Raw genomic sequence first — 13,284 nt, forward strand, 5'->3', positions numbered from 1 at the left:
TACACGAGCGGTGCCTTGTTTTGGTCTGTTACGGCTTCGCAAAAAAAGAAAACTCAGCGACTTTTGGAGGAGTTTATGTAGCGGTTCAAACGGACTTGGTACGTTTCCGTTGTAAATAACGGTCGGGTGCATACTTTGCGCTCGTGCTTTGTTTAATTGCACTTTTGGGATTTTTCAGCGCTTTGATCTCCGGGGTAAATGGGGTCGTGCGCTGCTGACTGCGCTTGTTTTGATAATGCGGTCGGATCTCCGGACTGAAAAGGACGCTGTTTTGTCATTTTTACAGTTTTGTATTTTTTTACATAATAAACCTGGTGCTTTCCGGTACTTGCAATATTTTTGAGGATGCCCGATATATTATTTAAACTTAGTTGTAACAATGTAAAGCTGCTGAAAAAAAAACCCAAGTGCACTACTGTGTCGATGAACTGTTATAATTGACGGAGCGCACAAAAGTGACTTGTTTAAGTGCTATTTTTCAATTTTTACTCAGTGGAACCCTTTTTATCTCCGCTCTCTTATTTGACGAAGAGTACATGCATAACGCTTTGACTTTCAATCCTGCAATTTTTCTATAGTTTATTTTTTTATACCATGGCAAGCCCGACCACGGAGCAAGGATGTTTTTCGGGCGTGAAAAAGGTGGGTTATTTAAGGAAACCCAAAAGCATGCACAAAAGGTTTTTTGTACTGAGGGCGGCGAGCGCCTGCGGACCGTCCCGATTGGAGTACTACGAAAACGAGAAGAAGTGGAGACACAAGTCTGGAGCACCGAAAAGGTCCATTCCGCTGGAGAGCTGCTTTAACATCAACAAAAGAGCGGATTCTAAAAACAAACATCTCGTCGCGCTTTACACCAAGGATGAGTACTTCGCCATCGCTGCTGACAGCGAGGTAGAGCAGGAGTCGTGGTATCAAGCCCTGGTTGATCTTCATAACAGAGGTAAGGTCCACGAAACTGCTGCGGGCCGCGGAGTTGGCGAGGATAATTACGGCGAAGCCACACCGGGACCTGCCTTCAAAGAGGTTTGGCAGGTTATTTTGAAACCAAAGGGTCTTGGTCACACAAAGAACTTGATTGGTGTTTACAGATTATGCCTCACCAATAAGACTATCAGTTTTGTGAAACTCAATTCTGATGCGGCCGCTGTGGTCCTGCAGTTAATGAACATTAGGAGATGTGGTCACTCTGAACATTTCTTTTTCATTGAAGTCGGGAGATCTGCCGTGACCGGGCCTGGGGAGTTTTGGATGCAAGTGGATGACTCAGTTGTGGCTCAGAACATGCATGAAACTATATTAGAAGCCATGAAAGCCATGAGTGAGGAGTTCAGGCCGCGCAGCAAAAGTCAGTCATCTTCCAACTGCTCAAACCCCATCTCGGTGCCTGTCAGGAGGCATCATCACAACAATCCACCCCCCAGTCAAGTTGGCTTAGGCAGGCGCTCTCGGGCAGAGAGTGTGACGGCCACTTCTCCTGTTAGACCTGGCAAACACAGCCATTCATTCAGAGTGAGAGCGTCCAGTGATGGGGAGGGCACCATGTCCAGACCGGCGTCTGTTGATGGCAGTCCGAGCACAGCCCTACCTCAGTCGCAGCGACACAGGGGTGGATCCAGACTTCACCCACCACTCAATCACAGCAGATCAATCCCCACACCCACCTCACGGTGCTCCCCCTCAGCCATCAGCCCCGTCAGCCTGTCTTCCAGCAGCACCAGTGGCCACGGATCCACGTCTGACTGCCTCTTTCCACGCCGCTCTAGCGCCTCCATATCTGGATCGCCCAGTGATGGCGGATTCATCTCCTCAGATGAATATGGATCTAGCCCCTGCGACTTTCGGAGCTCCTTCCGTAGCGTGACTCCAGACTCGCTTGGCCACACGCCACCTGCCAGGGAGGAGGAGATAAACAACTACATCTGCATGGCCAAGCCTGGTTCACATCCTGGCACTGGGAGCCAATCGCGAAGTCAATCCAGGGGAACGCCATCGAGACTGGAGGAGCCCGAGCTGGAGAAATGTTTCCGGAAGCGAACGCATTCTTCTGGTGCATCGCCGCCAACTCCGTGCAATCAAAAGACTCCCTCACAGTCATCTGCTACTTCGCTAGAGGAATATACTGTAATGATGCCCACATACCCACGAAGCCACTCTGCATCATCATCGTCGTCAACATACAGGCACTCCTTCATGCCTACACATTCATATCCAGAGGAAGGTATAGATGCTTCACAAGCAAAAGACCACAGTAGACCTGATCACAAAGATGACGGCTACATGCCCATGCTGCCTGGCGTTGCGCCTGCGACCCCAACAGTGAAAAGCAGTGACTACATGCCCATGACTCCAAAAAGTGCATCTGCACCACAACAAATTATCAACCCCCGGCAACACTCACATGTTGACTCCAATGGTTACATGATGATGTCTCCAAGTGGCAGCTGCTCTCCAGATAGCAAGATCTGGACTAATGGCATCAACCCTAAGCTCTCCATAGAGAGTATGGAAGGTAAAGAGTCATCTTGTGGAGACTACATTAACATGTCCCCGGCTAGTTGTTCGACAACCAGTACGCCTCCAGACTGCTTTTTCAACCCTGTAGAAGATCCTCCCAGGCCAATGTATGCTTACTTCTCTTTGCCCCGTTCCTTCAAACATGCCAACAGGAAGCAGGACCAGAGCTCTCTTCGGATATCACTGGGCTCGAGTCGATTGGCATACGCAGACTCTTCCTCGTCTTCAGCGAGCAGTGACAGCTTGGGTGGTCAAGGCAACTCGCAGCAGTCTGCTGTCAAACCCAAAAGGTCAGAGGGCAACGGGAGGCTGACACGTCCAACACGGCTGTCACTAGACACCAGCAAAGCAAGTACTCTTCCACGAACACGTGAGAGTCCCTACCCTGCTGAGACCAAAAGTCCTGGCGAGTATGTCAACATTGAATTCAACGACAAGACGTTTTCGGTGAGCTTAGCATCGCTGTTCCCACCTGTGTTTTCTGCAAGTGATGCTGAGGCCCCATCAGACCTTTCATCATCTGAGTACATGAACATGCAGCTGGGGTCACAGGCAGGGCGTTTGTGCCCAGAAATGCAGATTTCCACTTCCTGTTCAGACTATGCCATAATCACTCCATCAAACTCTGTATCCTCCCCTCCACTGCCCTGTGAGAGCATATGTGACCGTGACTACATCAGCATGCAGTTAGCATCCTGCACTAGCTTTCCTGATACTCAGATGATGCTGATGACCAAGGCCTTGCCAGATGCAGATGATGTCCCTCCTTGTTCTGTATCACCCAATCATGATGTGACGGCGTTAAGCGGTGCCCCAGGGAGATCGGCTCTGATTGGCCCTTTGTCAGGTCTTAGTGCATTCACACGGGTAAACTCCACTTCTGGGCGAAACCAAGGGGCTAAAGTAATCCGGGCTGACCCACAGGGTCGACGGCGACACAGTTCAGAAACATTTGCTTCCACAACAACCAGAGGGTCAGTTGACACATCAGCCACCTGTCAGTCAGGTGAAGTAAAGCGCCACAGCTCCGCCTCTTTCGAGAATGTGTGGTTAAGACCTGGTGAGGCCTCTGCTACTTCTACCACTCCTCCTGCATCTACAGTAACCAACGGACGAAGGGAAAACTCTTCAGGCACAATTCCCACATTAACAAACCATGACCAGAATGGCCTGAACTACATCGATCTGGATCTAGTGCAGAATGGAGAGCAGCATGCTCCAGACTGGAATGCGTTCCACTCTCAGCCAGTGGAGCTGGGAGCCGTGGAAGGTATAGAAGAGCTCAGTGCCTACGCCAGTATAAACTTCCAGAAATCAGATGAGACCAGAGGGAATCTCACAAGCAGAGAAGGTAAGACCAAGTGTTTGTTTAAGAATGGTTGAGTATTGGCATGTGTGAGCTATACATTTCTTAGTGTCTTTGTGTTATCAAGCCTGTCTAGAACATTTAATAAGTAATATGCATATCATGTTATTATTTATAAAAACAGCCCCCATTTATCTGTGTAGTTTGAGTCTTTGGTGGAAAATCCCTTTCTGAAATCTTAGGAGAGAGGTGAGGGTTTAGATTTCCTCCCACTGATGACTGGGCCCTCTTTAGGTTGATAAATGGACATATTTGTGAATGGAGGCAGAAAGGGTTAGCATGTCTACACTTGTTCTCAATGCGACAAAAGGAAAAAGCAGCACATATATGTATTTGTGAGTCACTAAGCAGCTTATAGTATGTCTTTTTCCTAAATGGAAGTTTACTTAGTATGTGAGTCAACTCTTCAGAGATGTCTTTGATATTAATCAAGTGCTGTGAGAAGTCTACAGAGCTGCCACTACTGTGCATTCTCCACTTTGCCCAAGGGTTTGTGTGTCATGCCTGGCTGACTCTGTATTATTGTTGTTTTAGTTTATTTACTTGCCCTTCAGCAAGTTTAGGGTTTTCCACCCTCTTGGCCTTGCTTTACTTCTCTCTTTTTTCCCAAATGTGAAATGTTTTTTGTGTGTGTGTGTGTATTCTAATGATTGCATATCAGGATTTAGCAGAGCAGTGTGGGTTTCCCGTGATGCATTTAAAGTGATGACAATGCTACTACTATTGATAGTATTTTTCTGTTAACTTTTGTTTCAATTAATGGAACAAAACATATGTTCAGGATAGATTCAGAGAATCATTTGTGTTCAGTCTAGGAGTATTAATGATTTGGTGATCAGTTTAAGTGTTATTATTTTTGATGTAATCAGCTTTAGCACAAATGTGTGCAATGTGGCATAAACCTAGGTGGATACTAAAGTGCAAATGTATTTATAGACAACAATGCCATTTCTCATATGTGTATTAAGCATGTCTAGCATATGGATAGATGCATAGACATTGTTCCTGTTATGTGTGAACAGAATTGAAATAATTACTAAAAGCTTTTCTTATTTGCATTAGGGATGCACCGATAAGGAAATTTTGGCCGATACTGATAACTCTTTATATTTGGAGGCCGATAGCCGATATATAGGCCGATAAATATACATATAAATTTTTCTGAGCATGATTGCAAAAACAAAAAGGCAAACACATACAGTGAACAACTGATTTTATTTTAAAACCTTAACTTCAGAAAAGTTTGAACTGATCTCTGAACTTTATTAACTATTCTATGGCCAACTTCCTTTTATATAAATAAAAGCTATTGCCTTGACAAAAAACAATGCATACCCTAGTGGCCAGCAGCAAGCACGTGAAGGGGTTCAACCAGCGGAAATAATACATAATTTATCGGCTTAAAGATATCGACCTAATTTTGTTATCGGACCGATAACGATAATATCAAAAATAGCATTTATTGGCCGATAACGATATGGCCGCCGATATATCGTGCGTCCCTAATTTGCATGCAATGTCTTTGTTGTTTTAGCTCTTAATGATGTTATGTTTTCACTAAAAAGAATGAGGATATTGTTATGGATGGTTCACACTAAAAGAAAATTGTGTAATTTGCTCACCCACATGTAGTTCCAAACCTGTATGATTTATTTTCTTATTCTGTAGAAGACAAAATAAAGGTATTTTGAAGAAAGTTTCAACTGTTTTTGTTCATACAGTGTCAATGGGGTCTAAAAGCCCCATATTTAAGAATATCTTCTTTGTGTTGCGCGGAAGAAAGAAAGTCATACGTGTTTGGAGCAACATGAGGACAAGTAAGTGATGACAGAATTTCCATTTCTGTCAGATTGTTTTTGCGCAGCTGTTTCGTGAATTTGCCCCAGTGTGTTCTAAGGAGGCGTTTGTTTTGATGGGGTGAGAACCTGTACCCATATGCTTTCTTGGCTTGGATTGGTTGCTTCGCGTGAGGGTGTTTTGAGCTTGGCTTGAGCTATTTAGGGGAGTGAGAGAGAGCACAGGGGCTTTAGTGTTGTGTAACCAATGGTTTTTGACTCTGGGAAGCCCTGTGTGCGGCTGTGCACGCCTTCCTCTTACTGTCTATGCTTATTGTCACCTGTACTTTTGCATTTTGTGATGTAGTTCTTGGTGGAGGGGTTATTTTTGGTGCATTTATTGCATGTGTTGTTGTCAGTTTTGGCAGGATGTCTATCTAAAGCTCCAGTTCCTAATTTCATCTGCCTCCGTTGGCACATGTTCTGCCCATGGCATGCTCCTGTGTGGCTCCGTGCCAATGCCACCCATCTCTATGGTAACGCTGTTGCCGCAGTGCTTTTTCCCCATGTCACAGTGGATTAAGGGGCCACAGACTGAGACGCCGGGGCCTTCAGAAAGCCGCATTATGATTGGGCAGTGTTGGGGTGGGGCGGGGTGACAGAGTTCTTTGGTGGGTTTGGTCAGAGTGAGACGATTAGAAGCCCAGCCCACCTCAGGCCACCGTGATGGGGTCACCCTGCAGAGTGGCTTCTTGTCCCCTTCTCCCTCTCACTCCCTCTTTCTCCAATTCAACCACGTTTTCCTCTTTGTTGTCTTTCTCTCCCTTTCTTGCATCCTTTAGGAGATTTGAAGTGCCAAGTATTGTGCAGCAGCATGATCGGTTGGGGCGGAGCTTTGGGATCAGATCAGAGAGGAATCATGGGTATTCAGGGTAGTACGAAAGCATCAGTTCAGTATATGTTTTGAGTTGAATTTAGGCTATTGTTTAATTGTCATTGATTAATTTGAAGCCTATGAATGGTTGATTTATTCACTTGTACCCCAAACTCTGTAATCTATATTAATGGTCATTTTATGTTAATGTTTTTAAATTGATGCAAGGCTGCATTTACTTGATCAATAGGAAAAATACAGTAAAACAAGTAATATTGTGAAATGTTACTGCAATTTAAAATAAGTTTTCTATTTTAATATATTTCAAAAAAAATTGTAAGAATGTAAATGTCTTTACTGTCATTTTGCTGTCAAAAATTGTAATGCATGCTTGCTGAATAAAGGTAATGATTTCTTTCAAAAAAATCTTATTGATCCCAAACTTTTGAATGGTAGTGTAAATGCATGTCTGAATATTTATTAACAGAGAAAATGCCAATATTTCCATTTCTGAACCTTTTGTGTAAAATTTTGTAACATGTATTTATAAAAAATATAATTTGCTGTCTTCAGAAAATTATTAATAATAACAATAATAGTTTGAAATATTCTGAACATCATTCCAAGGAATGTAAATAAAACTATTTTAATCATTTCAGTTTTAAAATAATGATCTATTTTAACCTTCACCAGGCAAACATATTAATTCTGAATGCATAGAAAAGTAAAAGCACACCTTTCCTCAATAAATGACATATTCTGAGCTGTTATTCATGTTTGTAGTAATTATGCATTTATGCAGCACTTTTAAATCTTTTCTAATGCCTCAGTATGATCAATATTAATAGTGCATTTTCTGTATTTATGCTAAATTAATTGATCATGAATTGATATTACAACTGAATATGGAAATTCATGAAAATCTCTAGTTGATGCATGAGCAAAGATAGATCAGGCAGGAAGCATGTTCATAAAAATGGCTAAAATAGAGATCGCTGTCAAGGTCATCAGTAGTGGGATGAGGTTGGCAGGTCTGGTGCTCTGTTCTTTGATGAGATCCTTGGAATGCGTGTGAACGGGGAAATGAGAGGTGTGTGTGTGTGTGTGTGTGTGTGTGAGTAGCTCCAGGGTTGGAATGTAACAGCAGCTTTTGTGCCTGTTTTACAGAGCCGCTTGTTAAAGTAGACACAGGCAGAGATATGGAGGGATGGAGAGGAAGTAAAGCGAGAGGTAGGAAGGGGAACACAGCAGGAGCAGAAGAGAGAAATAAGGAGGGTTTAAGAGATTAACTGATGTGTATAAGGGGAACCAGAAATTCTCCAATCAGTGTTTCATGTAGAACAACCCTGGCATCTATATACAGCACATGATTTGTTTTGATTTGTGCTTTGACGTGTTTTAAGGCAGCAAGTAAAATGTTTGCTTAATAGGGTTAACCTACCCCTTTCAGCCCTAAGAACATAGAGTAAATGCTGTCATGTGCATTCATACAAATTGTGTGTTATTAGTACTCAAGGTCAAATATTATCAGATGCTTAGAGCACAAATGCCAACAGAAAAGACAAATATTTCAGTAATGTGAAATGCATGGATTCCTCTGTTCTTTATCTGTAATATTTGAAGTATTCTATTCTAATTCTGTGTAGTTCTGTCTAGTTTCATACTGTTTGTCTTTAGACTTAATAGTTCTGCATTTGATATTGCATGTAACTATAATTGTTAAGAATTTGTATTGAAAAATGTCTTTAAGTGAAAAAGTTAGTTCACCTAAACAATCTAAATTCAAACATATATGACTTTGTTCCATGAAAGAAAGACAAAAGTAGAAATTAAGATACAAAGTATGCACAGTTATAAAAATCAGATGGTGCGCGAGTATGCACATACTATTCTGGTGAGGAAATTTGCATCACACTCACTGTATGCAGACCTTTGCGTACATGTAAACACAGAAGTATACTTTGGCCTTAATCTGCCATGGGATCCCTCAAGATTTTCCTGTGGGTTTTTATAATGGGGTTTTTCAATTCATGAGTGAAATAAGATCTGTGGTAAATATAAATTGATGATACTTAAACGTTTTGCTCTAAAATATAAATTACACACACTCATACTGAAAACGCAAAATTTGAAGCCGTTATGTTTATTTTTAAAAAACTTAAGTTTCTAATAAATGACAACAGAAATGTTTGGAGTGTGAGTGTGTGCAGTTTATGTTGTACAAAAGAAACTCTATGATTAAGTTATGTTTACCACACACAGACCTTATTTCACTCATGAATTGAAAAACCCATAGGAAAATCTCAAGGGAACCCATAGAGAATTAGACTTCTGGAGTTTGACGTCACAACTGCAGCATTCTATTTCTTTGATTAAGCTTTGATTTCATTGAATAAACTACTTTAAACAGCTTAACTCTTCCTCACACAAAGATATTTGGCTTCATACAGTTTGATATGCACCATACGTTTTATTTGGAATAGTTTTATGGTTCTTGTTTTGTGCATTTTCTGTCCTTTTTGGAGCTTGACAGCATCTGTTCTCAAACTCCCATTCACTTTCGCTGTACAGAAAAGAGCTTAGCAAAGATTCTTCCGAACGTTTTTTTTGTGTGTGTGTTCATCAGAAGAACGTTGTACAAGTTTTGGGTGAGAAAGTAACGACAGGATTTTAATTGTGAGTGAATTATTCATTTCAATTGACGTAAATAGAGAACAAAACGTTTTTGGCTTTTTAGAAATGCTGATAAAAGTAACAAAATGTCTCCGTTTCTATCTGGTGTTGTGAAGTCAAATATCCTTGTGATTACTCTTCTTGCTTATCACATTAATGTTGAATATTATGTGGTTATTGTATCATTTCCACATCAGAGCTTTGCGTTTAGCTTTATCCGCCAAAGATAGAACCACATGAACTCCCACATCCCGTTTTGTTCTTCAAAGTCATTCTAAGTTTGTCAGAAATTTCACACAGAGTACTCACACTGCTAATGTGCTGCTGACTATTTAGGGTGAGGGTCGGAACGGAAGGATGTGGTGAGCTTGGCCAGGTATCAGAGTGTTCCAGCTCCCTCCAATGGACTTGGCATCAAACAGGTGGACGTGAGCCATGGGTTTGTAAGGGAATGATCCGTGCCGCTATTCCACCGATGCTTGACAAGCATTTGAACTGACTGAATGAAAGTGGAGAGTTTTGCATTGTCAGGCACTGGTAGGTGCCAACCGCAAGCTGGGATGGTATGGTCTCTTGGACGGGACATATGGGTCTGTTTTTAGGAGATCACAGTGTTTGGACTGATGAGGCGAAAGTGGAACCTGTTTTATCAGTAGCTTTAATAGAATTTTGTTCTTTGACAGCGCTAGATGTGCTCGCTCCTCAGATGCCGTCAAGACATGTTAGGATGTCAAATGTTTCAAAGCTTTAATACTAAATATTTATACAAAACTGCTCAAAGTTTTGGAAATTAAATAAAGAAATTAATAAGAAATGCACCAAAAATGATCAAAAGTGACAGTAAAGACATTTATAATGTTACAAAAGATTTAAGTCTCCACAAAAATGTTAAGCAGCACTAATCACAGTTATCAGTAATAATTATAAATATTTTTTAGCACCAAATCAGCATATTAGAATGATTTCTGAAGGATCATGTGACACTGAAGACTGGAGTAATGATGCTGAGAATTCAGCTTTTCCATCACAGGAATATATTACATTTTAAAATGTATTACAATAGAAAATAATTATTTTAAATTGTACAAATATTTAATATTATCGTATTTTTTATTGTATTTTTCATCAAATAAATGCAGCCCTGGGGAGCATAATGTTACCAACCCCAAACTGGAATGTTAGTGTATTTTATTATTGATTTTGTTGTTATGGCATGTTATGTTAATTAAATATGCTATATGTTATTGATGTTATGGCAGACACCCAATAAATATAATTATTTACTATTTTTGAGTATTAAAACAAAACAAAAAAGTCATTTCAACTGTTTTAAATACTAACAAGTGAATTTAACCATTACTGCATTATAATGTACAGTATGAAATGATATGATATTAATTTTGAGATTTGCTAAAGATTTCCAAATACTTAATTAAAAAAAATGCTTATTCATGATTGTTAATGGTTGTTTATACACTCTAAAAAATGCTGGGTTAAATACAACCCAGTGCTGGGTAAAATAGGGACAAACCCAGCAATTGGGCTGTTTTGACCCAGCGGTTGGGTTAAATGTTTAACCCAAACTTCTGGGTAGTAACCCAACCGCTGAGTCAAAACAGCCCAATTGCTGGGTTTGTCCCTATTTTACCCAGCACTGGGTTGTATTTAACCCAGCATTTTTTAGAGTGTAGTATATTAGTTTTTGCGGTTGCATTGACTACTGACATTTTAGTATAATGCCATCCCTAGTACGTGCTTCCATGTGTCTTTCATACTTCTGTTTAGTTCTTTTGAGCAAAAGTGCTGAGTCTTTGTTTGTACGTTGGATCTGTCTTTTAGCCCGTGTGTGTGTGTTTGAGAGAGAAGCAGTACTGTTCTTCCACTCCGCCCAGCTCCGTTGGTCTGGACGAGTTCCTCATGGCCCAGTTGGATCCGTCAGCTTCATGTCCTCACTTCACCCCAGCCACACACACTCGTTCTCTCCCTTTTTTCTTTCTTTCTCTCTCTCTCTCCCTCTCTCTGGTCAGGGTTGGGGCAAGGCCAGTGCAAGAACAGAGAGTTCATAAATATATGACAGGAAAAGACGTCAGTGTGAGCGAGAGCGCTTGTTTTAGGTGATGTGCGATATTTACGACTCCGAATTCTTTACGACGTTATATTTGCTTTTAGAGGTTGGCAGTAAATCATTTCTCCTCTCAGTTCTCAACACAACAACATAGTAAACGCCATCCAAATGAAGCTGTGGCAAACTCACTGACTGACATTTGTTTGTGTTTGTGTTTGCGTTTCTGGCGGTAAATATGTCCTTGGCGTGAAGCCGAAAGACGCTCTGGTATGTTTCAAAGAGAGGCTTACGGACTGCATGAGCGCTTATACGTCGTCTCTGTCAGTTTGGGAATTGTTGTGAAGTCTTTTCTCTATCTCTCTCTGTGTGTGTGTGTGTGTGTGTGTGAGTGCCCTTGTCGCTGAGGTCAGAGCGTCAGTGGAAAGTTTATCAAGTGAGTCCGCTCAGGCATGTCTGCGCCTCAAGCGGGCCGTCTTTTGTGTTCGTCTTTATCTCTTTTTTTTCACCCCCTTTTTCTGTGTAACATGGTTTTAGAGTTGTGTGTTCCAGCTCTTTGTTGTCTGTTGCCTTTTGTTTAAGGGCACATCACATGTAAGTGTGCAAGTTAGTCATGCTGCTCTTGCTTATCAGGGACACTGAGTTTTCTAATGAAAGGTCATGGATTGAGAGTCGACTCTTGTCAGGTGAAGTTCTCGCCTCTTGTCCATTTCGATCCAGTCTTCACCAAAAATACTTTTTTCATTTAAGTCTCAAGTTGGCGTGAAGCCGAAAGCCGCTCTGGTATGTTTCAAAGAGAGGCTTACGGACTGCATGAGCGCTTATACGTCGTCTCTGTCAGTTTGGGAATTGTTGTGAAGTCTTTTCTCTATCTCTCTCTGTGTGTGTGTGTGTGTGTGTGTGTGTGTGTGTGTGAGTGCCCTTGTCGCTGAGGTCAGAGCGTCAGTGGAAAGTTTATCAAGTGAGTCCGCTCAGGCATGTCTGCGCCTCAAGCGGGCCGTCTTTTGTGTTCGTCTTTATCTCTTTTTTTTCACCCCCTTTTTCTGTGTAACATGGTTTTAGAGTTGTGTGTTCCAGCTCTTTGTTGTCTGTTGCCTTTTGTTTAAGGGCACATCACATGTAAGTGTGCAAGTTAGTCATGCTGCTCTTGCTTATCAGGGACACTGAGTTTTCTAATGAAAGGTCATGGATTGAGAGTCGACTCTTGTCAGGTGAAGTTCTCGCCTCTTGTCCATTTCGATCCAGTCTTCACCAAAAATACTTTTTTCATTTAAGTCTCAAGTCTTCCATCATCATTTGGTTACACTGTAGTTCTAAGATATTTTTTGTTTACTGTAACATGCTCCGTCAAAAAAAACATAGTACTTAAAGATATTATGGTATCGCATTTACCCCCATGTAGGCCTATTTTGCCATTTTTTTTTCATCATTGCATAAATTAAATAGCCAAAATATGCTTTTTACTGTTTTGTACTGCTTTTCAAATAAAAAAATCAATTACAAAACAACAATTTAAAAATATTTATTTTACATTCTAGCAGACATTATACCAACAAAGCACTTGTTTAACTTAAAATGAATAAGTTAGTAAAATAATAGTTTTGGGCCATTTTTGAGACTTGAATCAGGCATGTATTTTTTACTGTACAAATAAAGGCAGCCTTGCTGAGCTGAAGAGGATTCTTTTAAAACATTAGAATATATTACAGATCCCAATTTGAACCCTGTAAATGTATTAATAGAGCTGTTGTAGGGTAATTATTATTATCATTATTATTGTCTTACTTTTTTATTTTATTTTACAGAACAACAGTAAAATTACAATACTAACATTTATGAATGTTGATGGAGTTGTTGCTTTTTCTCGGCTTTTATTTTGGCAGAAACCCACAGGAAGCTTCTTTTTGTTGACAACAGCATGCAGATTTATAAATGATTCTCATTACGAATTTGGGAAAATGTTTGTCGCACATATCACATTGTCACATGCCTTTAAAAAAATTCACAAAAATGTTAC

The 13,284-nt window shown here is 40.8% G+C and overlaps 1 protein-coding gene across 1 annotated transcript in view; it reads left to right on the plus strand.

The window, feature by feature from the left end:
* irs1 (insulin receptor substrate 1) overlaps nucleotides 1-13,284 on the plus strand; it is a 21,811-nt gene continuing 8,527 nt past the window's right edge. Inside the window, exon 1 of the mRNA XM_016267976.1 lies at nucleotides 1-3,868. Coding sequence (XP_016123462.1) covers nucleotides 595-3,868 — 3,274 coding nt within the window. The 5' untranslated portion in view covers nucleotides 1-594. The remainder of the gene's footprint in view (nucleotides 3,869-13,284) is intronic.

This window comes from Sinocyclocheilus grahami, unplaced genomic scaffold (assembly GCF_001515645.1).
Source record: "Sinocyclocheilus grahami isolate Dianchi unplaced genomic scaffold, SAMN03320097.WGS_v1.1 scaffold42.1, whole genome shotgun sequence".
In the NCBI taxonomy this organism is placed as follows: domain Eukaryota; kingdom Metazoa; phylum Chordata; class Actinopteri; order Cypriniformes; family Cyprinidae; genus Sinocyclocheilus; species Sinocyclocheilus grahami.